Below are 26,742 nucleotides of genomic sequence, written 5' to 3'. Positions count from 1 at the left end.
TATAGCATATAACATTCTAATGAAGATCAAATTCCAGGTCCAAACACATTTGTGTGGTTTTCTGTCAAGGCTCTCACTATTCACATATGTACTGTAGCTGAATGAATACTGACATCATAAAACACAAATCTATATAATTGTTATTCATAAACATGTGTATAGCAATAGTTCTGGCTGTTTGCATAGGTTTAAATGTATCTAGATCCACTGCAGACAGAACACTATTATCTCTATGCATTAAAAAAAAGGATCACCTAGGCTGTAGCCTATAGTTTATAGGTGCAAAGTCTGAGAAAATAGCCCTTATTTCACTTTTTTTGACTTCTTATCTACAATGCTTTTTTATTAATATAAAAATGGGGGTAAAGAAAATCCAGATATTATCTCTGTTGTATTAACTTATGAGCCCTTATTGCCTTTTCATTTCCTAATGTTGCATTAATGTGGCTATATTGACACCAGAAGACATTTGATTTATGAACACATATGATTTACCATAGACATTTAGCCATATGCTTTGCTCAGCCTCTCCAGCTGCATTGCTTGCCACACAGGTATACCTTCCAGCATCCTCTGCCAATGTGTTTTTAAAATGTAAAATGCGGCCAAACGATTCCACCTGTGTAACATAAGAATTAGACATCATGTTTGAATGGGTTTCCACCTGTCCAACGCCCATCTTGTTATCGGGATAATGAAAATTCCAAAAATAACATTACATTTGAATGGTTCAATAATACTTTCATAAATATATGCCTGCCGCAAAAAAAATAACTTTAAAATAATAAAACCATCATCAATACTATTTATGTATTTTTATGATGTGAGAATAATGCATAATGTAAGACAGTACAATCGATATCCTTGCTGAACAACCACGGATATCAAATTAATTAATGGATAAGTCACATACAGATCATATACTGAAGGCTGTGAGTGCCCACTCCTGGGATTAGGAAGCCTTGACTGATGGAAGCATGGGAAGGCTATTGGGACGATGAGGAATGGGGACTATGATGTAGATGCTTTTGATTGGTTGTCGTCCACAGGAAGTACCACTGCGGAGTATTGTCTTCTAGTACATGGCTTCGCTGAAGCTGCCTTTCCCAGATCGTCAGCACCACAACTTTATTAGCAGCTTTTGACCTTGCCAGTGAGTAAGGTAATCTGTAATGGATTATGTCCTTAAAGCTCACGTTTGATATACTGTAGTTTAACCACTTGCTTACCGGGGCGTTAAACCCCCTTCCTGTCCAGGCCATTTTTCAGTATTCAGCGCTGCAGTACCATGAGTAACATTTACCCAGTCATGCGGGTAAATTTAGAGCTCAAGCTGCAACAGGGTCAGGAGCCACACTTTTAACTGCATTTTCTTCAGGCACTAATTGTACGGTACTGGGTCTTACTTATCTTCACATGCACACATATTTTTTTAAGTTTAATTTGCCTCAACAGCCTCTCTGCTGGACACACACACTCTTTGGCTCTATAGTATAGTTATAGTCATAGTTATGCCACTGAGTATAGTACATAAGCTTCAATGGGGAACGTTAACTCTAAAGCCACCGTTCTGGATAATAATTTTTGGTTGGTATGTGAATTTTGAGCAAATAAAGCAAAGATGTACAGAACTGAAAAAAATATCCATATATAATTATTATACTCACTGATATATTCCCTTTGATAATATTAAATGGTAGTCCATCTTTCAACCATGTGATTTGTGGGCTTGGAATTCCACTAGCAATACATTGCAAAGTTATGGGTTTGCGAATAACAACAGATAATGGTGACTGCTCAGGTTTAATGGAAGGTTGAACTGCAAAATAAAGTAAAAAATATATAAACCAAATGTTTTATTATTATTTTTGCATTGATAAAATAAGACAACAAAAATGGCAGAATTAATTGTAAATTGTAGTTCTGGCAGAAAGGTCTCTGTAAAAACTGGATTCTCCAATATACAGTATTACCGCAGAAATATGCCAATGTATGCAGACATGTTATACATAAATAATGATGGTAATGGGATTGGTGCTACATTTTCACATAGAAGGAACTGAGCTAATCTGAACAGACTCAGCTAAACAAGCCAATGACCTTATTTCACAAGATCTTTACTTATATAAAGATATATGACATACAATACATTGTGCATTTTTTTGTGCAATCCTAAGCTATTATTTTAACCTATTATAGCAAAATGTGCAATAATGTCTGTGTCTCCCATCTCACATAGTTTGTCTGATTTTCTAAAGATAAGCTCTTGCTGCAGATAAGGATAGCGGTAGCGATGATCCCTTGCAAGAAAAAATGCACTTACTTATACATCTGTGCCCATGCACTGCATCTTGTGTATGTGTGAATCATTAGACCACTTCACTTACTTATTAAACATTAATTAATATAAAATAATAGTTAATTAGTGTTAATGGCAATGAGCAGATGATTTATCCAAACTTGAATTTGACCTGCATCTGGCAAGTTTGCTGAAGGTAAAAATTTGCAAACATTTTTGCAACGTGCACGAAATGTTCAGTAAACTTTAGTTATTTGCTCCCTTTTGGTCTGATAAATATCCTATTGAAAGCATTTTGTTTTATGCTGAATGGTGTAATTTGCATAATTTGTGGAAGCATATACTGCCCTGTTTACTTTTATATGATTTTAAATATTTGTATAATATAAAAGGACATTTTTGAAAAAAAACAAATGTTGTATATGTGTATATCAATTGACGCTCCTTTTTTTATATATATATTTATATATATATATACACTATATAGGAATGTGGTGCAGTGACAATCTGCCAGTCTGCCAGTTTGAAAGAATAACAAGCACAAATTCTTTCTTCTTCATTTCCCTTGCATGTGATTGTGTGGACAAGGTGGCAAAGCATCACTGTAGACACTAAGCTAAGCGAACATTTTCTTTGCTTAGTGAAAAGTCTCAACCCCTTCAGTAAATTAGTTTAAAGTATATAAGAGGTTCAGATTCAAATCCCATTGTAACAAAAACATTTTTTCTGTTCTTAGTGTATAAAATACTGCATTGCCATGCATTTTCTTAATTTGGATGCAAGCAACAGAGTCAAAGCAAAGCCACCATACCTCCTGCAACATGTGTATTGTCAATTAAGCACTCATTATCAACATAATAAGAGATCCAGTGCTGAAATCTGAGGAAGAGGCCCTTCTCTAGAACCCTTTGCTTTATTGCTATCACCTCTGCTGACAGTACTGACAACAGCTCCAGGACAACAGACATATGAACAGCAGCCATTAATGGACACTATGGGGTTGATTTACTAACCTTATAAACACACCACGAACATGTATACACCTCTGTAGTGTGTTCCCTCCCAGCATGATCTATGGGTGGAATCTAAACACCTTTGTAGTGTGTACACACCCAGCAGGTGTGTTGTGCAAAGCCCTACATGAATTTGCAGGGTGATGTTGTGTAAATTAGCTCTATGTTGTGTTGCTTGCGTTGATGAATGCAGGAATGTAAATGCATGAGCTAACCATTTTTGTCTAAACTGTGAAGCAGTATTATATATGCATCATGTGCATGATTTTTCCATATATGGCATTAGTGGAAATATGCTTTTAGAGACTTTTTGGTTGATAAATACGTTTTGCTGTGTAAAAATCACACGCACCTAGTGCGTGCGTGTGTTTCGGTTAGTAAATCACCCCCTATGGCTCTTTGTTCAAGCCACAGTGCTAGACTGAGTACTAGGACAAAGATATATAATAAGGGTTTAGTGGCAAGCTCTGATACTACCTGGAAGTGTTGGTGCTTAGCTTCTCAGAGCGGGAGGCATTTGGATGTGACAGGAAATTTTGGGAAGCTGTTTCAGATATGGGCAGACATCTTTTGCAGCCTGCACTTCTTATCTGCAGCAGTTTGCCCTTCTATCCCCATGATAGAGTATCTATCACAAAGTGTATCTCTGAAAAACATGTACTTAGCATGTCATTACTTAGACATAACACATTAGAAAGGAGTCTTTAGTATTTACCGTGCACGTTGACATTAAACATTTTTTTGCTTGTTCCAGCTTCATTTTTCACAACACACTCATAAACCCCACTATCGGATGAATCTGAGTTTGGAATGATGAGCTTTTGTCCATTAGCTTGAATATGCAAATAATTGTTTGGCTCAAGAGGAATTCCATTTTTTAGCCACCTTTTTAAAGAGGAAAAAGTCAAATTAAACTTATTACAAAAGGTGTCTGTTTCCCAAACTTAAGTATACATACCATAAGAATATATCAAACAAATGCTAATGCAAGCAACAATAGTTAATTTAATGTATCACAAATAAATCAAATAAGTATTTTCAAAAACACATTATAGATATTTATTTCATTATCTTCATAGTCTGTCCATTTATTTTCTGCAAATATGTGAATACTTAATTCCACTTGGGGTATGGACAGAACATCTTCTATCCATACCCCAAGTTCTAAAAACCGAAATATTTAGAATGCTGAGATTCCTAGACTTTGGAAGAGAGCCACATACAGGAATGGTTCCATCATATTGACTGTGTTGCTGAAATGAAAGAACATCCACATTCCTCATTAGCCATAGTAACATGATTCTATGCATTTGCCAGATAAAAACAAAATGACAAACCCAATTGCAACCCAAAACACTACCCTGTGAATAGAGGCTTAGGGGTTGATTTACTAACCTTATAAACACACCACAAACATGTATACACCTCTGTAGTGTGTTCCCTCCCAGCATGATCTACGGGTGGAATCTAAACACTGTTGTAGTGTGTACACACCCAGCAGGTGTGTTGTGCAAAGCCCTGCATGAATTTGCAAGGTGATGTTGTGTAAATTAGCTCTATGTTGTGTAGCTTGCGTTGATGAATGCAGGAATGTAAATGCATGAGCTAACCATTTTTGTCTAAACTGTGAAGCAGCATTATATATGCATCATGTGCATGATTTTTCCATATATGGCATTAGTGGAAATATGCTTTTAGATACTTTTTGGTTGATAAATACGTTTTGCTGTGTAAAAATCACACGCACCTAGTGCGTGCGTGTGTTTAGGTTAGTAAATCACCCCCTTAGAATAGCCTTGACAAATTCAAGGCTATTCTATAAATTCTCCAATTCAATTTTATATCCTGAGTTTCCATTAATAGCAGGCATTTATGCTTCTTGGCAGTAACTTTTGGCCTTATGGAGCCCTGGTTGGCAGCTGCAGACAACTCTGCTCCTTATTTCTTGATTTCCCCTTGCCTCTACCCCATCCCCTAATCTCTTTCTCCTTCTAAAAACCCCTTAATCCAAGATTCACACTTCTGGCTTCTACACCACACAGCTGTAACACCCTCTTAGTAGAGCACCCTTTTGCTGTTATGACCTGCTGCAAACAAGATGCATAGCAAGACAACGGCTTCTGGCAGTGTTCCTGAGGAATCTTAGCACATGCCTCATGAGCGACAGCTTCCACTTCACTAATATTCTTGAGTTTGCGTGCTGCAACTGCCTTCTTCAAATCCCACCAGAGATTTTCTATAGGGTTAAAGTCAGATGACTGTGATGGCCACTGTAGGATCTTCCAGGACTTTGTCTGCAACCAAGCCTTGGTGGAGTTTGAGGTATGCTTGGGATCATGGTCCTGTTGGAAAGACCAATGATGCCCAAGCTTCAGCTTCTCCACAGATGGCATGATGTTTTCTCCAAGGATTTCCTGAAACTTTAATGAATCCACCTTGCCTTCCACACACTGCAGGTTTTCAGTGTCAGAGGATGCAAAGCAGCCCCAGAGCATAACTGAGCCACCACCATGCTTGACTGTAGACAGAGTGTTCTTTTCAGCGTATGCATCATTCATCTTCCTCTAGACATACTGCTGATTCGTAGGGTTGAGAAGTCTAGCTTATTTTCATCACTCCACAGAACAGAATCCCAATACTTCTGTGGCTTATTTATATGATTTGAGCATATTGGAGCTGACTTTTATTGTGCTTTTGGGTCAGTAGGGGTGTACATCTAGGAGTTCTGGCATGGAAACCTTCTGCATTTAGTATGCGCCTTACTGTGCAAACTGAAACCTCAGCATCTGTTGCCACCAAGTCTTGCTGGAGGTCTTTTACAGTCACTTGAAGGTTTTTCTCAGCCTGCCTTCTCAGAAATCTGGTTGCGGCCATTGATAGCTTTCTTTTTCTGTCACGGCCAAGTAGTGTAACCACTGTTCCTTTAACTTCGCACTTGCAAACTAAGCTTCCAACAGTGTCTCTAAGCACAATCAGTGCCTTTTCTATATTTTTGTATCCAGTTCCTTGCTTGTTAAGGGTGATGATCTCTTTTCTTAACTTTTTTGATCATTCTTTTGACTTAGCCATATTTGTGTTAAACTATTTCAATTGATTTTGTTTGATTTGTTCATTGCAAACAAGTGAACGTTTGTAAATGTTGCCAATAAACCTGATTTGCAATGAGGGTTGAATAATTTGGATTACATAATAACTACATAACTGTAATACTCTTTTATTACACTGTAACATTTATATATTCTGCAGTGCTCCTCTTAAATATATTCAATAAAACCATTTTGTAAACAAAATATTTAGAATTCAATTTCTCGAAATGCTTGGTAAAATACATAAAATAATCTCACCATTGACATAACAAAAGTCTCTAATGATGTATAAATAAAATAATTATACTTGAATCTTACATTATAGCTGGAAGGGGTGCTCCTTTGACATAGCATTCCAGCTCAACAGGACTACTGGCAATAACAGTGTACTCTCCTGGATCTTCTATATCCTCTATAGTTGGTGGTACTGTGCAAATTGGATTGAACAATCATTTTAGAAATATAGCTTTGATGAAATATGCACAGTATGTATTAAAGAAGATATAGAATTGTTTGGGTATCAGTGAAGGAACAAATGGGCACAAACAATTTCCATCAGTTGGGCTGACAGTACAGACATTGTATGGCAATGACATGTGAAGTTTTATATTAAATACACATGTGGGCATGGTATACTAAAGTATATCCACATTCGCTGGCACATTAATGCGTTTGCAACGCTAACTTATCTAATCATATTCTCATAGTGTCTGGTGGGTATCACAGTCTGAAGCTGTGCCTTAGTTTTTCGTATATATTAGTAAGCAATCCTGGCGCATGGCACATAATGATTTTTAAAATTTTTATTTTAAGGCAGAATTTTAAAATGCAAATTACCTACTGCAAATCATTATATCTGCATATAAGGCAGAAAGACACCATTACCCTAATATTTAGTAAACACTGAAAATATTGACCTCAACGTATGTATCGAAAATTTGCGTATGCTTCCGCAGATCAGTTAAGAAATCTAATTTCTTGGGAGCATAGATATCCTTCATCATTTAAAGCTATAACACAAGCACATAATTATTTTCATAAGGATTTCTCCATACTCTTGTGCATTTCCTTTTAGTAAATCAGTTAATCAGGCCCATTGACTTGACCTAGCATTTGATCTCTGGCACACAGCAGTTGAAGGGACTGATTATAAAGAATTTGAATAGCTTATTCTTCCAACCATACTGTATTCAGCTGTTGTCACAATGGGACAAAAATAAATGTTCTTAGCACGATGTCTCTTCTTGTCAAATGTTCAGCAATAGTTATATTTATACAGAACAGAATGAGTTGGGAAAACACCCCATTATGGTCACTAGATGGAGCTGACGATCAAAGGAAATAAATAGATGCACTTGACAAGATACAACACAAGCGTTTAAATGTACCAATTTTTTCCCAGTAGTATCAGCAGTAACATTTATATGCGTATTCCCTCCTGCCATCTCTAGAATTGTAATAGCATCTGTTTACTAACATGCATTTATTTCCTCTGATCCTCAACTCTGACTAGTGGCCATAATGCAATATTGTTCCCATTCTCTCTATTCTGGATGAATATACCTATTGAAGAACAGAAATTAAATTACATGTGTTTTTGTCCCATTCTAGGACCATGGGACCCATTCTGTCCCACTTTGAGTTCAGTTTTAATATCCAATTTATAAATAATTATGAATTCATTAACAACTGATATGGACAGAGTTTAACTTACCTAACACTTGAACTTCATATATCATTTCAGCTTCTCCTGCTAGATTTGTGGCCACGCAGATATACTGTCCTTGGTCAGACTCCACTGTCGACTTTATCTCCAGTTTTTTGCCATTATGCAGAAGACGTACGTTGTCATTTATCTCTATAGGCACTCCTTCTTTTAGCCAAGTGATTAAGGGCAATGGATGTCCTCTGGCTTCACACTCCAGCACAAGTGATTTACCAACTATGACTTTTGTGTTTTGAGGCTTGCTGGAATCTTCATAAATTGAAGCTGGAACTATTAATTGTTATAATAACATTGTACCAAGGGTAGCACAGACAGTTTTTTTTAGACATATAGTTAAAGAAAAGCAAACAATTCCCTTCAAACAGCTGCACGAAAGCAAAAGGGCAGGATTCTGTGATGTCATTGACTTTATAAGGCCACGTGGCTATATTTGGTAAATGCTGCAGAATGTAGAATTTCCCGACTCACACCTGATTTGGTGGTTGCTCCATTGCACTTCTGGGTTTAGAAGAGCTCATGTTTAGACCAGGTTTAGTCTGAACTTGAGCTTATTCCGACTTTAGATATATTTTTAAAATTTTAAGTGTACCACCTTTATTCTGCTATAGTACACTGGACAACAATGCCTTTATCTTCATTTATCCTCAGAAGGCCAGGTCATCATCAATCCTGGGTCAGTATCTCATTCAATGGCTAAGATGCTGGCCCATAGATGACACACTCCTAAAGTTTATATAAACTCAAGAAAGAAAAATGTATATATTGCCGTTTACCAGTCCTTAGATGTGGTAGTTGCATTAATTTTTGTTTAGCTTAGGTACATGTCCTGCAAGTACAAAAACATACCCATTGATCTTTACAGAAACCCAGTATCCTTTTATGGCATTCTGAACTGAAATCTCAAACAATCTTATCTTATTATGTGAACTAACAACCATCATCCCTCTGTAATGGAGATGGTTCTAATAAGTTCCAATAAGGAAAACAGCCTAGGGTGAGAACGCTGCTCCTCCGTAAATATAGTATAGCAATATTGGCCTTGCAGCCATGCAAGGCGGCCTCGTGAACACAGAGGGGCCCAGGAGTACATACAGATGACAGACCTTGGGGATACCTCCGCTTTAGGACTTACTAGCGTTATCCAACAGGGATATATTTTTTTAGCCGTACAAGGACTTTTATCCTGTTACTACTCCCTTTCCTACCAACTTGGTGTTTGGTCCTTCTGATGCTCTGGGTCTCATCCTGGTTGATCTTGCTGGATACACACGATCCACCTTCCTGTTTGATTTCCTACATCTCCTGAGGAAGTGCTGTGAGCCTGAAACGCGTTGAGACTATCAACTGCTCCTCTACCATCTTCAGAAGAGGCTGTTCTGACATATGATTTTGAGAACATTCCTTATTGATCATACTTATCATGTAATCTGTGATTCACTGTGACTCTATCATGTTATATTTGAGTAGTTGTTGGCACTGACAATATTGACTTAATCTGCCTAAATCATGATAGGCTGGTGTGGTTTCATTGAAGGTATTTTGTTACTAGGATGATGTTAGCATGCATACATCGTTTTTATGGTTTTTAAACTTTTGTATATAATAAAGATTTTTTGTTATTATGCATGTTTAAGTCTCTTGGATTTGTAGGACTGGAAATGTGCTCCTGGCAGAATCACCAGGTGAAAATAAAGGGAAAAAAGGGAAACTGATGAAGCAACAACATCTAAAGACTGAGACGCTGCAATATATTACATCTTTGTTTTTAGGTTTAGATACACTTTTTCATTTTAATAGGTAGTATTTTCTTGAAATGTAACTATTGCTATATAAATGTGTTTATGCCAACTTGCAGCCCAGATACTGAGAGGTCTGCTTTCAGTTTAATGTAAAGAAATAAATGCATTACTGCCTGCAATTTTATTTGATGAGCGTTTAGTTAATGTGCCATAAATGCTCAGACTACGCCACCTGCAGGTTATTTAAAGGAACTACTATAGGCTTCAGCGACCAACTTTTCTACACAACTGTAATAATATCCAATTCAGGGGCGTCCCGAGGCTGGGTGACACCTGGAACGGTCACCGAGTGTCACCCCGCGCGTTTGCAATGACGTCATCACGCATGCGCGGCGATCTTCTTGATTCCTGCCGGCGGCCATCTTTGTGATGGACGCCGGCAGAGAGGAGGGGACAGTCACCCGGCGGGATGAGGTATGCCGCCGGGTCCCGTCCTCTCTCCTGATACTGTTGGGCGCTCAGTCCATGACCAAGTGCCCGACTTTTCAGAGGGGGGGTGACACCAAAATCACTGTTCGGTCATTTTGGTGTCACCCCTCCAATGGTGTCACCCGGGTGGGGGCCGCACCCCCATTGTGACACCACTGATCCAATTTAAACGAACAGCTTAAATACTACTTTCATTTAAATATATTTATATGCTTCAAATCATTACGAAGGTGTAAGTCAGTGTGAATGTGAAATTCACACTGCAAACTATAAAAATCAAGAGTATTTAACTTACCGTAAACTTCAAGCTGATAATCTTTCTCAGCATGTCCTGCAGAATTTGTTACATAACACTTGTATTTGCCTGAATGTGTGGCCTTCACCTCTAAAATATGAAGATATTTGGCATTTTCAGTGAAACTGATATGTGCGCTGCCCTGAATTCTTTTACCGTCTTTATACCATGTTATTGCGGGATGTGGAATTCCCCAAGCATTGCATTCAAGGCTGACTTTGCTGTCAACATTAAATGATAACTCTGTCGTAGTGTTTTCATTCTTAATGGTAGGTGGAGCTAGAAAAATAAAGCATTATGTAAAAAAAATGTCAGTGTTATTTTCCAATGTATAACAAAAGAAGTAGAATATAGGTATAATATTTTTTTCTTGCTTTTGACTATTTTTGCAAATAATTACAGACTGCTAAACTATTTGGGTCAATTCTGTGTCAATGGACTTTTGTTTACATTAAGTGGGTTTTCTCCAGCACTCCATATGTATATAACAGATATATTGTGAAGACAGTGTCAAACAAGTCAAAAACATGTTTTGGAGCCTCACTGAGTCCCTTCCATAAGGTGACATAGTGACAATGACCACATATAACAAACATGTATAAATACACTTGTGGAACCCGTAACCAACAACACACACTTCTGATATACACATGCTAATTGCCTTACACTCCTTATTTTTGTATGGGCTATGTTTTTGCAGGATTATGACATCATTTTGAAGTAATGGGGGGTGTTACTATGGGTTCCACCAGTGTCAGTGGCGTATCCAGGTCACGGCACATGTGGCTCATGCCATGGGCGCCCTTGAAGGAGGAGTCCTGCTCCCTGACTTTTTTCAGCTCTAGTGTCCCGCTGAGTTCCTGGCAACCAGTTACGTCACTGGTTGTCAGAAACTGGCCAGGATGCCATAGTCACATTTTTTTAGTATATATGCCTCTGACCAGGGTATATATACACGTTTGTTATACACTGAGTGGCCAGATTATTATGACCACCTGACGTTTGTAGGCAAATTAGCTATAATTAGCTATAATTTCATGCTGAAGTTGCTAGAGGGCCAGACCATTATAAATAGGGAAGCAGGTTGTTTACTACGACAGTAGAAGTGATTTTTTTCTGAAGATATGGTTAAACAATGCGATTTAACAGCCTTTGAACGTGGGATGATTGTTGGCGCTCGGAGCCATGGAGCGAGTATCAGCAAAACAGCAGAATTCGTAAATGTTCAAGAGCAGCTGTTGTTAAAGTGTTTAAAGACTGGACTGTCAGCCGAAAATCTGGGTCTGAACGTGCGAATTGTGGCCGTCAGCGACTAGTCAATGTTAGGGCAGAACGGAGAGTGGCAAGACTGGTACAAGACAACAGAAGGGCAACAGTGCAGTGTCAGATTCCTCGCATCACCTTTCAACATCTCGTGGAGCCACGAGGCGGCCCAACAAAGTCATCTCGTGGAGTTACGAGGCGGCCCAACAAAGTCATCTCGTGGAGTCATCTCGTGGCCCAACGAAGTACTGATGGGGTGGTCATAATAATCTGGCCACTCAGTGTATGTGATCATTTTCACTATGTAACCTTGAGGAAGGGAGTCCATGCACTGCCCCAAAATATCAGTATGCTTTTGACTTATGTGACGCGGCCTTCATAATAAATTCATTTGGAGCTGTTGATTTTGTATCCTTTCATAATTATGTCAAACTAATGCCATCCACACAAGAACAAAGCCCGTTGACATAGGCCCTAAAAGTAGTCAGAGTGTTTCTGCATGGACTTCTTATGCTGTCTCCCACAATTCAGAGACATATTGGTAGATTACTTTGACTTATGCACATACACCAGTGCACCAATCATTAGCAACTACCTAAATCATGCATGTACAGTATTGTTTATGTGTCTCCAGTGCAGATGAATACACACAGACAAGCCATTGTGTTCATATAGTAAATTTACTAGGCATTGTGTATTGCTAAGAACTGTGCTAGCTAAGCATAAGCATACATAAAATAACATTGTGGCTTTCTCTAATGTTTTGGGACTCTCTGGCCACATCTCAGGTAGGAAAAAGCCAAATGAAGTGTGTAATGAAATCAATAAATGTGACTGTATGAAATTTGTAAAAGTAAAAAGTCCACAGTGCACCCTGTGCTGTAGAAATCACAGTGCACATGTGTAGATATATTATGCCCTGTGTGGCCATGGCAAGCACACTCACACAAATTCACATGCTGCTGCTTAGAACAAAGACCCCATTGATAAATACTCATACATACACTTTCTTTGCTCGAACAGTATGGCATACAGGTTGTTTTTGCCTGTGGCTTTCCTAGGCACACACAAACCAGTCAAAAGCTGGACTCATGTTTTTTTTTTTTTTAAATATACAGGTATAATGTTGATATGCTTATTCCATACTGCACCTATCTGAAACACCATGATCTGGATGTTCAGCGCACACTTCAATCTGGGACTGCACTGTAACTTTTGAACATCAATGTACGAAATTCTGAAAATTCAGTTCAGGAACTGTGTCTGGTATGCAGTGCACATTTGTATGCTAATTTGAGCCTGCAGTGCAAGCATACTATAGCAATTTATCCCTGCTCTTGTTTATTTCATTAGTTAATAAGACCCAAAAACATCTGCTGTGGTGGCACTGTGCAGCTCAAAGTACTTATAAACTGCAATCGACTATAAACTATATAACTATATTAACAGTTATTTTACTTTCTTTAGTTTGCAAGCCGGCTGAATTGGTTGCTACACATTTATATTGTCCACTGTCAGTTAAACGTGAGTTCTTTATGTACAAAATCTGCCCATTTTCTAAAATGTCAATGTTTGTGTCTCCTCCACCAACTAATCTATAAAAAAATTACACAAAGTTAAGTAATCAGTTAAAAAGAAAACTTACTCTTAAAAGAAACACATTTGCTGTTATGGGTAGATGCTGATGGGACAAATCACTTGCTGCTTTCTTATATTCCTTTGAGACCCTGCTAGAAAAGAACTCCCCACCAAGTGAGATCTCACTTCTCAAGCTGCTGTCTTTGTTTATGTATTGTATATGCATGAATATCCGTATATGTTTCAACTACTCCTTATATCCAACTACATGTGAGATAGCAGTTTTGGTTGGATTTATCTTGTAGAATGTGCACTGTCAGTTATTTTTTTTTCTTTGTAATCTCTGCCTCAGACTTTTGCATTTTAATGCAGGTTCCATGTACCTGAATTACATCTGTATGTGTAATTCAGATACATGGAACCTGCATTAAAATGTCTATGCATGACAGCAAACATCAGTGATTTCAGTGGGGTCTATTCACATCTAAGCATTAGTAATTTAGGTATAGATAGAGATTATAGCATTATGAACATGCTAATATTCCTCAAAGGTTCCAGGAAAAATCAATGGCAAAACAACAAGATACATTTGGTTTTGTTTTTTTTTGGATGCAAGTATATTCATCTTATGGGTCATTATTCTTGTATGGTGCCAACCATATATAAAATGTATATGCCATCAGGATGAGATGATATGTAAGCAGTAGAGTCACCCACTTAAGATGCTGCATTGAGGAGGGTGAAGCTGGGACACCAGCAGGTTACATGACGAGAGCTGCTTTCAGTGATGTGCTGACAAACTGACAGCCAAGTTCCTCAGATTACATCAGGACAAGAAAACTGACAGAGCCTCCTGATACACAGCACACTAAGCAATGAAATGAACATGGAGGATGAAATTAATTTGTTTATTAATTAAACATAACACTTTTTCATTTATAGGGTATAAAAATAAATCAACGCTTTCATTCACAACTCATTCCACTAAGGCAAGGTTTTAAATAGAGGGCCATTATTCCAACAGTAATTACTATTATGAGAGAGATATGTCTTACCTATTTTCTTTGAACCACTGGATTGTAGGGTATGGGTTTCCTTTTACCTCACATATTAACTTAGCTTCTCTTCCAATAATTACAGCAATGTCATTGAAAGTTCCTCTGCCAGCAATTTCAGGTGGTTCTTGAGCAAAAAGAGAAAATTAATTATTATATACATATTAAAATGTTAGTTATTTGCGGCAAAAAAAAAACGTACAGTATTGGAATACTCCAAAAACCAAACTCAATGCATATACAATATGTTAATATACTGTGGTTTAGGAGCACAGTCCAGCTTTGGACTGTGTGCACAGTGTATTTATAAGTCTTTAAAAAAATGCACTCTGGATGTAATTACCCAGCAGGTGTGAAAGGGTTATTTAAGACAACCATTCACCAGCCATCCTTATGGTTCTGACTAAGCTCCGATGGGCGGAGCGAAACGCGTCCACCCGTGAATGTATGTTGCACATGCTATGTGACCTACACAGACGGCAGCTCCCCTGAGAAATTTCATTTCATCCCCGAACAAACAGCGATGGAAAGACACTTTTTTCCTTTGAGTTACGAACCTAATCAAACTCCCCTACAAACCTCCCGGAAGTGATTTCGAACGAATCATATACCAACAATAACGCTGGGACTACAGGACTTTTATCTGGATTCGCAAAGGAGGGGTACGAGACGACTAACTGTGAGTACGGTTGACTATAAAACAGCATAAAATAGTCCATCACAGGTCTCCCCCTCGAAAAACACTTTAAACATCGGGAGGAAACCACTGTTTTGGGGAAGGTTAAGATAATTCAGGAAATCGAGTGAATGATACATTTCCAAAAAAACAGATTTACAGAGAATGCCGATGTACGGAAGTTAATGATTATATCTTATTACACTGGATTGTGTCACTCTCAAGTCATAGTGAATCATAGAGACCTCCTATGTCGGATTACCAACTGATAGATACCATCTATTAGGTCCTTGGATATCGCTCACAGAAAAGATTTCAATTTCATCTCCAAGTGAAGTTATAACATCTATCCTTTCAAATTCTATATCATCGTCTGTTAGGGGTATTAGCACTGATCAGCATCAGGTGTTCAACTTGGGAGTATTCCCTCTTTTTGTTTCTACAGGGATTTAGCTTAGTCGCAGAATGTGTGGGGCCCATAGGATGTATGAATGAATGTTTGAGTGTCACGAACAACGTTGTTCTTTTAATGAAGTCAGTAAGAAGCGGAGTTGTTGTTGCGGTTAATTGATGTTTTGTAAACATAATAAAGTTTATACTTTTACAAGATTTACTGGTCTCGGTCTGTTTAGCAACCACCTGCAGTGATCTTCACTTGGAACACTCCCCTGTTTTTTGTTCAATTTGTAAACAGTTCACCATGCGAAAACCTGTGGACATTTACTTTGTACGAAAATGTGCCAAAATTAACATTCTTTAGTTTTTTCTTTACAAGAGCAATTAAGTTTCACATATTTTACAGTAATATTGCATTATGCTCACTTTATGGAGCTAAATAATCATAGGACATAAATATTTATTTTCTATACTTCTTAATGTCATCTTGTAGCCATAATGCAAAATTACATAATACAAATTTGAAAATACATTCCCTTGTAAAGAAACAACTAAAGAATGTTCATGTTGGCATTCATATGCACAGAACGAACATTCACTGATGTAATAGCTTATAAATAGACCATAGTGTTTCAGTCACTAGAATAAACGTGTATTCCTTTTTCATTAGGTATTCATTACATATTAGTTATGGTGGGAAAAGCTAAACAGTTTCTCCATGTAATTATATTTGTCAAAATGAAATTTCTGATGTACCCCTAAATTAAAAAATTTTCTCTCACTGATTTAGAATTAATCAAGAAAAGAATTGCTATGGCCATAAGTCCTTCTAAATGATTGTGTTTGATTACTTACAAAAAAATTGTTAGTAGTAACATAACAATGTTGCTCTGATTTTACATGGAAGTGTAATATTTATCCAATATGCAATTTTTAGATTGAATCTAGAACTAATGAGACTATGGATAAAATAATAATAATTATTATTATTAATGGTAGTAGTAGCAGTAGTAGTAGTAGTAGTAATATATGGTATGCCATCCTACTTACCTAGCACATCTACAAAAAAATGTTTTTCATCACTTCCTGCAATGTTGCTGGCCAAGCAAGTAAGGGATCCAGAATGTGATAAGGATGTTTTCAAAATCTTTAGAATTCTTCCTTTTTCTAAAATCTTGATATTATTACTTTCAATGACCTGTAATGAGATGATAGCTATACAAATGAATTACAGATTGCTCAAGTTTCTACTGAAAAATTATTACTGATGAATTACCTTTGCAGAAATTATTTTAGATGCTTGTAAGGAAATATAATACATAAAACTATTCAAAAGATAAAGAGAAAAAGCAATGGATATAGTGAAATTGTCTTAAACTATACATAAGATCAGGGCCCTTTAAGGCCAATACTGACACACAGAAAAAGAAAGACAAGTATGTACGCCCATATACTGTAGGTGTAGCATAGCAAACCTATGAATTTAAAGTTTTGTTGGTAAATAATATATATTTACTTTGGACAAGTGTTCACCTCATATATAGTAATATCACTGTACATTTACTTGCTTACAGACTACACAATCACTTCTAAAAACATATATTGCTGGTAATAAAAGAGATAAAATGTATTTTTAACATGTGCTACTCACATGTTCATGATTTACATAAAGATTTTGCACTCACACATTAGTCCCAGGCTTAAATCTTGATGTTTAATCTACTTTTAAAAACCTTGAATTGAACTACAAAATTAGTCTTACTCCAACCTCTGCTCATAGTTGTTTACAGACAGACAGAGGTTAATGGGCAGAGGTCTCAAAGAGCAAAGGACTAATTCTTTAGAAAACTTGTTATGGTGATCCCTCTTAAATTAGGAGTTTTCCTACAATAATTAAAAGACCACATAGGATACAGCATTGTAAAATTGGTCTGCAACAGAACAATTTTAAGCCCAAATTAACAAAAAAAGAGCACAGGTAGTGATTTTACTACAAATGACACAGCAGTGTAAAACTTGCAAGCAGCGAGACAAATTAAAATAGAAAGGTACAATTTACAATTGACAAAGTGAACAGGCTGGGGCCTTACTATAAGATTGCAGATACCAATGAGGATACAGCAGTATAAAATTGGCCAGCAGCAGAATCATTTAAATTAGGGATAATAAGCCTAACCGGTGTGTACCTACATTACACAATATCTATAGAGCTAGGGGGATGCAGTGAATATAACTTCTGTAATGTGTGCACAATATTATGGTGTGGGATATCACACAATACCAAACCCAATGCTGCTTTGGGACCTTAATCTTCCTTAGAGGAGAACAGGGCTGTTGAGATAGCCATCTAAAAAGATGCCAAGGCAAATTCTTTGATATAACTGTATTAACAAACAGGAGTTGGGATATTGCAACCTACAGAATAGTTCATGATCTCATAAGAGCTGTCATGGAACGTAAGAGAATGGCAAGAGAAGAGAATTAACGCTTCACTAGGCAAACGCATGCATTTTTTAATACATTACATATGTTAATGTTTGGCAAAATTGCATTTACTCTTTATTAATTAATATTATATCATTAATATGAGAGGAAACGAGATTCATATTGCATTTACCTGAGTACTTCCATTATACCATGTGATAAGAGGTGGTGGACTTCCGTTAGCATCACAAAATAAACTTGTCTCATGACTCAACAAAATGGATACATTTGTCAGTTGTTCCTTGTCTTTAATAGCCGGAGGATCTTTAAAGGAGATTTAAGGCAATTAAAAGTGGACACACCATGAAAAATTTGTTCCTACAAATAATTAACAAAGTATGTGCAAATTTGCAAAAGGGAGCGCATGTTTACACAAGTGTCTAATTACTATGTTCTGCAGGCTAATAATACCATGTGTGAGAATGACTCACTGTACTGTTCTTGAGCATCTGCATTAAATTAGATGCTTGGCACTCACTAAACATTTGAGGAGAAATCAGGAAATGTGACAAACAAGGCACACATCAAAGCAAATAAATTGTACAGCCTAAGGCTTAGCAAGATATGAGCCCAGTGATTAGGTGGGGTTACAGCTATTAATGAGCTAACTAAACTACTACAGCATATTTTTGCTAATAAAATATATTTATTACAACCCAGTTAAAATAATATTGATAAAGCAACTTTTTAGTGGCCTATTTCTTTCACACAACCCAGTTTAAAAGTTTAATTCTGATTAAAAGTTTCATTCTGATTAAAAGTTTTAGTTGGCACGTTTACCCTCTTCCTTTTACGGCCAGTTTGCACCTTTTTGGGATATGGCAGTGCAAGTAAGATACACTCTTTTGGAGTTATTTGTTTGATTTGCTTAAATCAGACCCTACACTACAAACAAGGACGGTTTACTTACTGAGCCCTCCTTGGGACAGTAGAGTAGAAAAAAGTGGGAATAACAAAATTTAGTAAATATACTTACCTTACACTCTGACTTGCATACTGCAAAGGGTGACACCACCATTCTTCTGCAGAGTAGCTCAACTCTTGCAAGAAGATGCTCCCACAATGTGCTGGAGCATTACCTGTTCTGATTTTGGCTACTTAGCACTCCCTGGGACCTTTCCAGAAAAATAATTTTGTCACCCACTCTAGACAATCAGGGTGGGTGAATACATTTACAAACTCCCCTCCCCCTCCCTTTTTTTATTTTACTGCAGTATTTTGGAATGGGTGTGTCATCAGTAAATAAACTTTAGACTTTTTTAGTGCAAGGCCTGTTTAACCCTTTTTCTGCCGCTGATATAAACCTTATGTTGACAGCAGCAGTCTGTACACAGCAGCAGCAGTCTGTAAACAGACTCCAAGATGCTTTATCAGGCAGCAGTTTCTTTACATTTTCTATTTAGACTATTGCCTTTGTTGTGGAAGTGATTCAGGCTGCTGTAGAGCTGCCCAAACACTTCCACATGCCACACTCCCCCCTGTCTGATTACCTCCCGCCATTGAGGTCAGAGGCTCACCTTTTCCTCCTAGGTGCCCAGGACCTCCATGGCAATTGTTAGGTGGGAGAGTGGAACGAGATGAGTTAACCCCTTCATGACTGAGCTAGTTTTTAGTTTCTGTTCCTAAATGACTTACACACTTTTTACATTTTTGCTGTGTGATTCTTCCACAGCAGCAAGTTTTGATTATTATTATAATCTACTACTTTTTTTAATAATAATTATAGTATACAAATATATTTATATATAAACGTTTTATTTTCCTAATTTTTTGTACACTTTTTTTTTTTTTACACTGTAAAAAAAATAAGTGTAAAAAAATTTTTTTTTTTTTTGTCAGTTTATATCAAGCAGTCACTGCTTAGACGTACACTGTACGTCTCCCGTCACGAAGGGGTTAACATCCATTTGCTGATCTCCCCTGTGAAGAATGAACACTTCCATCATTCTACTGCCTCCATGACTGGGAAAGAAGCTATTTGAGCATGGTCTGTATTCAATTAGCTTCAAAGAAGTGCAGTGATTGCATTAGGGGTCTAAAAGACCCCTTACTCCTCTTAAAAGAGAACCTGTCACCTGCATTAAGCTATCACAAAATGTACAGTAATGCACCTTGGAGTTAAAAATAGGCAAATTGACTATACATCTATGGGTGTGCCACTAGGGAAGTCGGAAACGGAGAAGGATTTGGGGGTCATTATAGACCGCAGATTGAATAACAGCTTGCAGTGCCATGCTGCTCTAAATAAAGCAACCAGAGTCCTGTCTTGCATTAAGAAGGAAATGTCTTGCAGGGACAAGTCTATAATTGTGCCACTTTACAGATCACTGGTTCGGCCACATCTGGAGTATGCGGTCCAGTTTTGGTCACCGATACTCAGAAAGGATGTCCTTGAGCTGGAAAAAGTCCAGAGGAGGGCAACCAAACTCATTAAGGGGTTCGAGGATCTGAACTATGAAACAATGTTGTTAAAATTAAATATGTTCTCATTGGAGGTTAGGAGATTAAGGGGGGGCATTATTTTCATGTATAAACTATTCAAGGGTGACAGTAACCTTAGTAACAAACTGTTTACGGTTAGCTCCGTAACAAAGACTAGAGGGCACAACCAAAAATTGGTGGAAAACAAATTTCAACATACAGGGCGCAATGGGTTCTTCACAGTTAGAGCGGTTAGTGTCTGGAACTCGCTGCCGCGGGAAGTCATTTCGGGTAAGAGTGTTGAATCATTCAAGAAACTCCTGGACGAGTTCCTTGGAGACCGTAACATAAAGGGGTACAGGTACTGCTAGGCGAAAAATCACACATTGACTCATAAACACGCACACACCTGCTCATAAATGTATACACGCAATAGGTTGGACTTGATGGACTTATGTCTTTATTCAACCTCAAATACTATGTAACTATGTAACATAAGGGGCTCGTCAGCCCCATTGTGATAGCAATAGAGATCAAAGAGAAGTAAAGCCAAACCTTTATCTGGCTTTGCTGCTTTTTTGAGCCACAAGAGTACATTTACTAATGTACCCCTGTAACCAAAAATCAGCATTAGCGGGCAACTGTCCACTACCTGCTGACAGCACAGAGCCCCGCTGATGCCAGAAATTATCCTGACAATAGAACCAAAGCCAGCTGTGCCCATCCACTGCCCTGTCTGTCACTCCAGCAAGAGGGGAGGAGGGAATTCCCGCTGGGAGTGGTGACTTACAGTTACCGCTCGCTGCAGGGAGGAGACCGTGAGCTGAGTGATCAGAGGTTACATGATCACTCTAATCTCGGTATAGAGCCAGCGTGTGACAGCTGCAGTGTCCCACGCTAGCTCTAAGTATTGCGAAGTGTATATTTTACTTCTCATTAAAAAAATTACAAATTAAAATTTTATTTAAAAAAATATATTTTTTTAAAGCCCCCTGCCCCCATATAAACTCACATACAAACGCAAACATTGGGTATCACTGGACACACCAGATTGAGAGAAATAATTCTAGGGCCATCATTTACTGGTAACTCTAAATTAATGAGCTGTAAAGGAGTTTAAAGTGTTGTTTGTGGACCATTTTGGTAACTTAGGGGTCTATTCACAAAGCTGCCGAAGGATCTAGCCATAGCTTCGGCTGATGCTTCGGCTAGCTTCGGCCCCAGTACCCCTTCGGTTCAGTAGAACCGAAGGGCTGCTGTACAGGCTATTCACTGTAGCCGGTACAGCTCCCGAAGTTGGCTGAGAGGCTTAGTCGAGCCGAAGGCATATGCCTCAGCTCGACAGAGCCAAGGTGAAAGCCGAGGGGACCTGAAGTTCTCCATCAGGTCCCCTTCTAGTGATTGACAGCAGCAGAGGGCGGTTGCAATAGCCAGCTTGCTTTTGGATATTGCAAATTGAAATAGCCAATAGGAATCTAGCTATGCATTCCTATGCTTTTTTTTATTCTGACGACAGCAGCTGTCAGACAACTAAAAAAAGACTTGCAGATAGCAAAGAAGCTATTGCTTCATCTGCTATCTGCCATCATTTTCTTTTCTTTTTTTCTACTTTTTTTAACTGTTTTCCAATCTGCTCGGGACCACAGAGGTGGCATTAGGCTGTTCACTCACTGCTGTTCGGCATCTATGATAATAGGTGTAAGCAACATGCCCATTCCACGCATGCGCCAAGTCCCGCTAGGAGGATAAACATCCGCACAGCAAGTCGTTTCCACGGAAAGACGTGCCGCATGGCATACCGGAAGTGACTCCCATACGGCGCGAGTCACAAGAAAAATGCGCCAAGGGTGCACAGGAAGTGACGTACTTGATTGGCCCACTTCCCTATATAAACCAGACCTGCATGTCACTTAGTTGCTGGATTGTCTTCTCAGCTCCTGTTTGTGTCTTTGTATCCTGTTCCCTGCCTTGTCTTGAATACCGTCTGCCTGGATTTTGACCTGTTCCTGCCTAAACCAACTTCCTTGATTGCTGCCTGCCTTTTTGACCTTACACTGTTTATTGGATTCCTCTTCTGCCTTAACCCTTGGTACTGCATCCGACCTCCTGGCTTTTGACCTCGGCTTGCCTTGACTTCGATTTCTGGATTACCCTTCTGATTGCACGGTTCCATAACCACTGGCACTCTGTGTCTGCCTGGCCTCTGTTACCATCATCAAAGGCCACAAGACAAGAGGTGCAAGGGAAGCCTCCTCACCCATCCAGTCTTCCAGACCAGGTACGTGATAATAGGCCGAACAGCAGCGAGTAGCCTGCCGGAGGTTCGGCTAAGCCGATCCAGATTTTGGGTCGGCTGAGTCAAACTTCTTCTGCACTCTGGGTTGGCTGCACAGCTGAGCCTATTCGGCCAACCCGAAGCCAGCCAAAGCCAGCCAAAGCCACCCAATGTACGGCTGATTTCAGCCGATATACGGCTGCAATCAGCCGTACATGCCTGAAGTGAATAGCCGAACAGCGTTCAGCACACTTCACTTCGGGTCGGTTATTCACTCAGCTGCCTAGGGCAGTTTTGTGAATAGACCCCTTAATCTCATATACATATGGTAGGTCAGAGCCGTGTACCTTGTACACATATACCCATGGTTTGTGTGAGCAACAAATACTGGTAAGAATATTGGCTGCTCTTAAAACTGGATTTTAGGAAACAGCATGAAGATAGGGATCTAGTGTAGCAAAACTTTAGTAGACTCTGCCTTGTTTTATTATCTTATATAAATATATATATATAAGCTTATGTGGTTATGTGTGTTAACAGTTTCTTTATGCTACCTGGTTACTGTACCCAGTAGTGGATTTAAATAAGGAAAGAAAAGACGCCAAAAACGTTATGCATGTCAGTGATATGTAACATATAACAATTTAGAGGTAGACTTTTTTTCAGAAGCTGGTCAGCAATTGTGGCCATTGTATTCCTCTCAGTAAAGACTTCCTGTTAAGATAATTATAGGATCCTATGCAATAAGTACCGTATGTACATTCCTTGTATCTGGAATCAGAAAACACCTGTGTACGCTGACCTTTATGTATGCTCCTATAAAAATAGCAGGGAGGCCCATGAATTAAAAACAGAGCCCAAGGTTTAAATAATCCAGTGCTGACTGTACATTGAATTGGACTGTCTGGATTTGGCTCCTTTCTTCCTTCCGTAGCAAATTTGCCAATAAATGTTATTAACTTTTTCTGAAGGCAAAGATCACTTTGCACTGCGTGGCCTGCCCAGGTTTAATGCAGCACGCAAATACTTATGTATTCTCAGTGCTCCTGTAACTGGCACACCCAGATGTCAGAAGTTTCAGAAGTTTTGTACCATTATATGAAATAGCACATATTTAATAATTCTCACTTATGCATTTTATTGCTGTGTATTTTTGTAAATCCCCCTTGCTGGATTCTTTTGTGCAGTTACCAGAGAGTGCATGTCCCACATGAATTAGTAGTACCATATGTAGAAATCATGTAAAATTCACTAAACGTGTGTTTTTTAATGCAAGAAACTCAACAAGCAAAAACCATTCCCCTGGAAAATATGCATATATATATATAAAAAAAACTAATGTAAAATGCATTCACAATTTAACATTAAAGTTGAGATGTGTGAATTGGCCCTTAAAGGAAACCCTTCATGAGGGAAACATGAGAGAAAATGCGAGTTGCTTGGCTGCCATGTTGACTCAGTACATGTTCTGGGTCAGTGATTCAGAAATACCAAAGCCAGAGGGTAGGCATAATTATAGCCAAGCAAGTTAAAATTTGAAAACCAGGTCAATATTGGCAATTCCCATATTCTTTGGCTTTAGATAAACTTTAATTTGGTTTGAGTTGTACATACCGTCCACCACAAAACTACAATAATTTCTAAACACAGACACTCGAGCATGCACACACACTCTAGTTTCCCATTTTTTACTGAAATTCTGATTATATTAGAGAGCAGTTCTGAAAAATACAGGATGAAGTAAAATGAAGTTACCGTGGACTTTTAAATGGTATTTCCTTTCTGTCAGTCCGGCCTGATTAGTGGCGACACACTTATATTCTCCATTGTCATATGGTGTCAAGGAAGTGATGATTAGCAGGGTCCCATGTTCTGTAATACTGATACCAGGTTCGGTCCCAGTTAATTCTTTGTTGTTACGTAACCATTTAAGAACTGGTTTAGGACTACCTATTTATAACAATACAGAAAAAAATATGATGTGTTTTAAGTAGTTGTCTGAAAGAAGATATATCCAAAAATTCCACTGTTTTCATATTAATTTGGTTTTGGCTAGAACTATATTGGTGCAGTTTATAAACAAGGCACCATTATGCCTTGCCAGAGGAGCAATGTAGCAGGTCAGGCATGCAGCATTAGTTGAGTCTTTGAAACTTGCAGCATAATATTTGTCTTTGCAAATACAAAAATGTAACAAGTTTTAAGGATCTTTCAAATAAATATTTTTTGTAACAATTTTCACTCAGTATATTTTTTGCATGTCCTTCATATCTATATCAAATTAGATAGATAAATACATAAATAAAAAGTTCTTTAAAGCCTTAATCAACATTAAGTTCAAATCAGCTTAAAACAAATTCAGGTGCATCATAGCAGAAGGTGTGCAAAGTCGTAAGCTGGCCATAGACCTTACAACCATCGCAAGACTTTTGTCTTGCGATGGTTGTAAGGTAATTTAAAAAACGTACGATCTGCCCATCTTGGACAGGCAGATCGTACTTGCGATCATCGCAAGCCCGTCCCCCTGAGGGGCGTGCTTCCGATGACTACAATGCTGAACAGGCAGTGTGCGCTTGCGCACACCGGCCCATGCAGCATTTATCTTACGAGCAGGCCACAAACCCGCCGACAATCATACGATTCTCGGCGAGTTTTCGAACCTGCTCGTAAGACAAAAGATGTGCGACCGTACAGTAGAAACGGTTGCACGCCTTCCATACACCTTGCGATTATCGTATGATCGTCGGATTTCCCGCAATTATCGCATGATAATCGCAAGGTGTATGGGCACCTTTACAATTAGTTATCTTTAGAAAGCAACCACAACCTGTGTAGAAAAGCCCAGCACACCCCCTGCTGCATCATAGCTAGAATTCTCTAATCAGCGAGGCATCTCAGACTCCTGAAGACCACTGCTTCCACACACAGAGAGCAAGAGTCCTTCTATACCGCATGCTTTTCTACTCAGGTTGTAGCTGTTTTCTAAAGAAAACAAACTGTATGACTCTGCACATATTTTGTTTTCATGTGTCTAGAATATATTTAGCAGATTTAACCTAAACGTTTAGTTGGGCTTTAAATTCCATTGAGCATGATTGGGTATTTAAAGTGAATATAGCTTCATAATATTTAGTCTGCTAAGAAAACTGCTTTTATTTACATAGTTACATAGTTAGTCAGGTTGAAAAAAGACACAAGTCCATCAAGTTCAACCTATAGAGATATGAAAGAAGAAAAAAAAAGAAGAAAAGCCTAAACAGAATGCTATGCCCAAAATTACCCACTGTTATTGTGTGCTAGATTGGAGAAGGAGGACACAAACAGAAACAGTTCATTCTGTCATGCTTATTTAAGGCAAATATTTGGGCTGAATCAATAACCAAATTATTTGCAGTGTTGGGGTTTATTAACTTGTACATAATAAAGTTAGTCACAAACGTCAGAAAATGGTCAGATGTTCAGAAATGATTTGATCACTGAACAAAGTTTGGGCCACCTGGCTTCCACATAGACATGCAACATATATCACACAACTATATATGACGCTACCACCCACCCATTTCTCTCAAATAAACAATAACATCTGGCCAGAAAATGGCTACACAGCTAGCAGACTTTGCCATGACATCTCTTGGTCAGAGGTGTCTATAGAGGTCTGAAAGTGGCCCTAAACATCACAGTCATTTAGCAATACAAACTTTTCCCTGCATTCACTATTTGTAGCTAGATTTAAAAAAAACTACAATTTGTTTATAACTTTTAAATTAAAAAAGCCAATGTCTAAATAAATGTTAAACCATCTTGCCCCATGAAGGTGCCTTTGGAAAGGGTGGCCCTATTCTAATCTAAGAAGAGTCAGAAAATTGCTCAAGATAGCTGAAGACCCCTTAGGGTTTTCTTTACTAAAGGCAAAATAGCTGTTTACTTTAAGAGGGAATTATATATAT

General features: G+C 38.2%; 1 protein-coding gene across 1 annotated transcript in view; it reads right to left on the bottom strand.

Annotated features, from left to right (window-relative positions):
- Positions 1 to 26,742, bottom strand: part of HMCN1 (hemicentin 1) — a 225,361-nt gene that overhangs the window by 133,728 nt on the left and 64,891 nt on the right. Inside the window, exons 26-36 of the mRNA XM_018552966.1 lie at positions 24,551 to 24,745; positions 18,233 to 18,363; positions 16,666 to 16,813; positions 14,544 to 14,670; positions 13,348 to 13,505; positions 10,648 to 10,923; positions 8,113 to 8,394; positions 6,717 to 6,825; positions 4,028 to 4,197; positions 1,668 to 1,819; positions 496 to 619 (exon numbers count right to left, since the gene is read on the bottom strand). Of these exons, the coding sequence (XP_018408468.1) occupies positions 496 to 619; positions 1,668 to 1,819; positions 4,028 to 4,197; positions 6,717 to 6,825; positions 8,113 to 8,394; positions 10,648 to 10,923; positions 13,348 to 13,505; positions 14,544 to 14,670; positions 16,666 to 16,813; positions 18,233 to 18,363; positions 24,551 to 24,745 (1,872 nt within the window). The remainder of the gene's footprint in view (positions 1 to 495; positions 620 to 1,667; positions 1,820 to 4,027; positions 4,198 to 6,716; positions 6,826 to 8,112; positions 8,395 to 10,647; positions 10,924 to 13,347; positions 13,506 to 14,543; positions 14,671 to 16,665; positions 16,814 to 18,232; positions 18,364 to 24,550; positions 24,746 to 26,742) is intronic.

Source organism: Nanorana parkeri, unplaced genomic scaffold (assembly GCF_000935625.1).
Source record: "Nanorana parkeri isolate BGI_ZX_2015 unplaced genomic scaffold, ASM93562v1 scaffold103, whole genome shotgun sequence".
NCBI lineage: Eukaryota > Metazoa > Chordata > Amphibia > Anura > Dicroglossidae > Nanorana > Nanorana parkeri.
The sequence above is the reverse complement of the archived record's forward strand: the minus strand, read 5'-3'. Positions and strand labels throughout refer to the sequence as shown.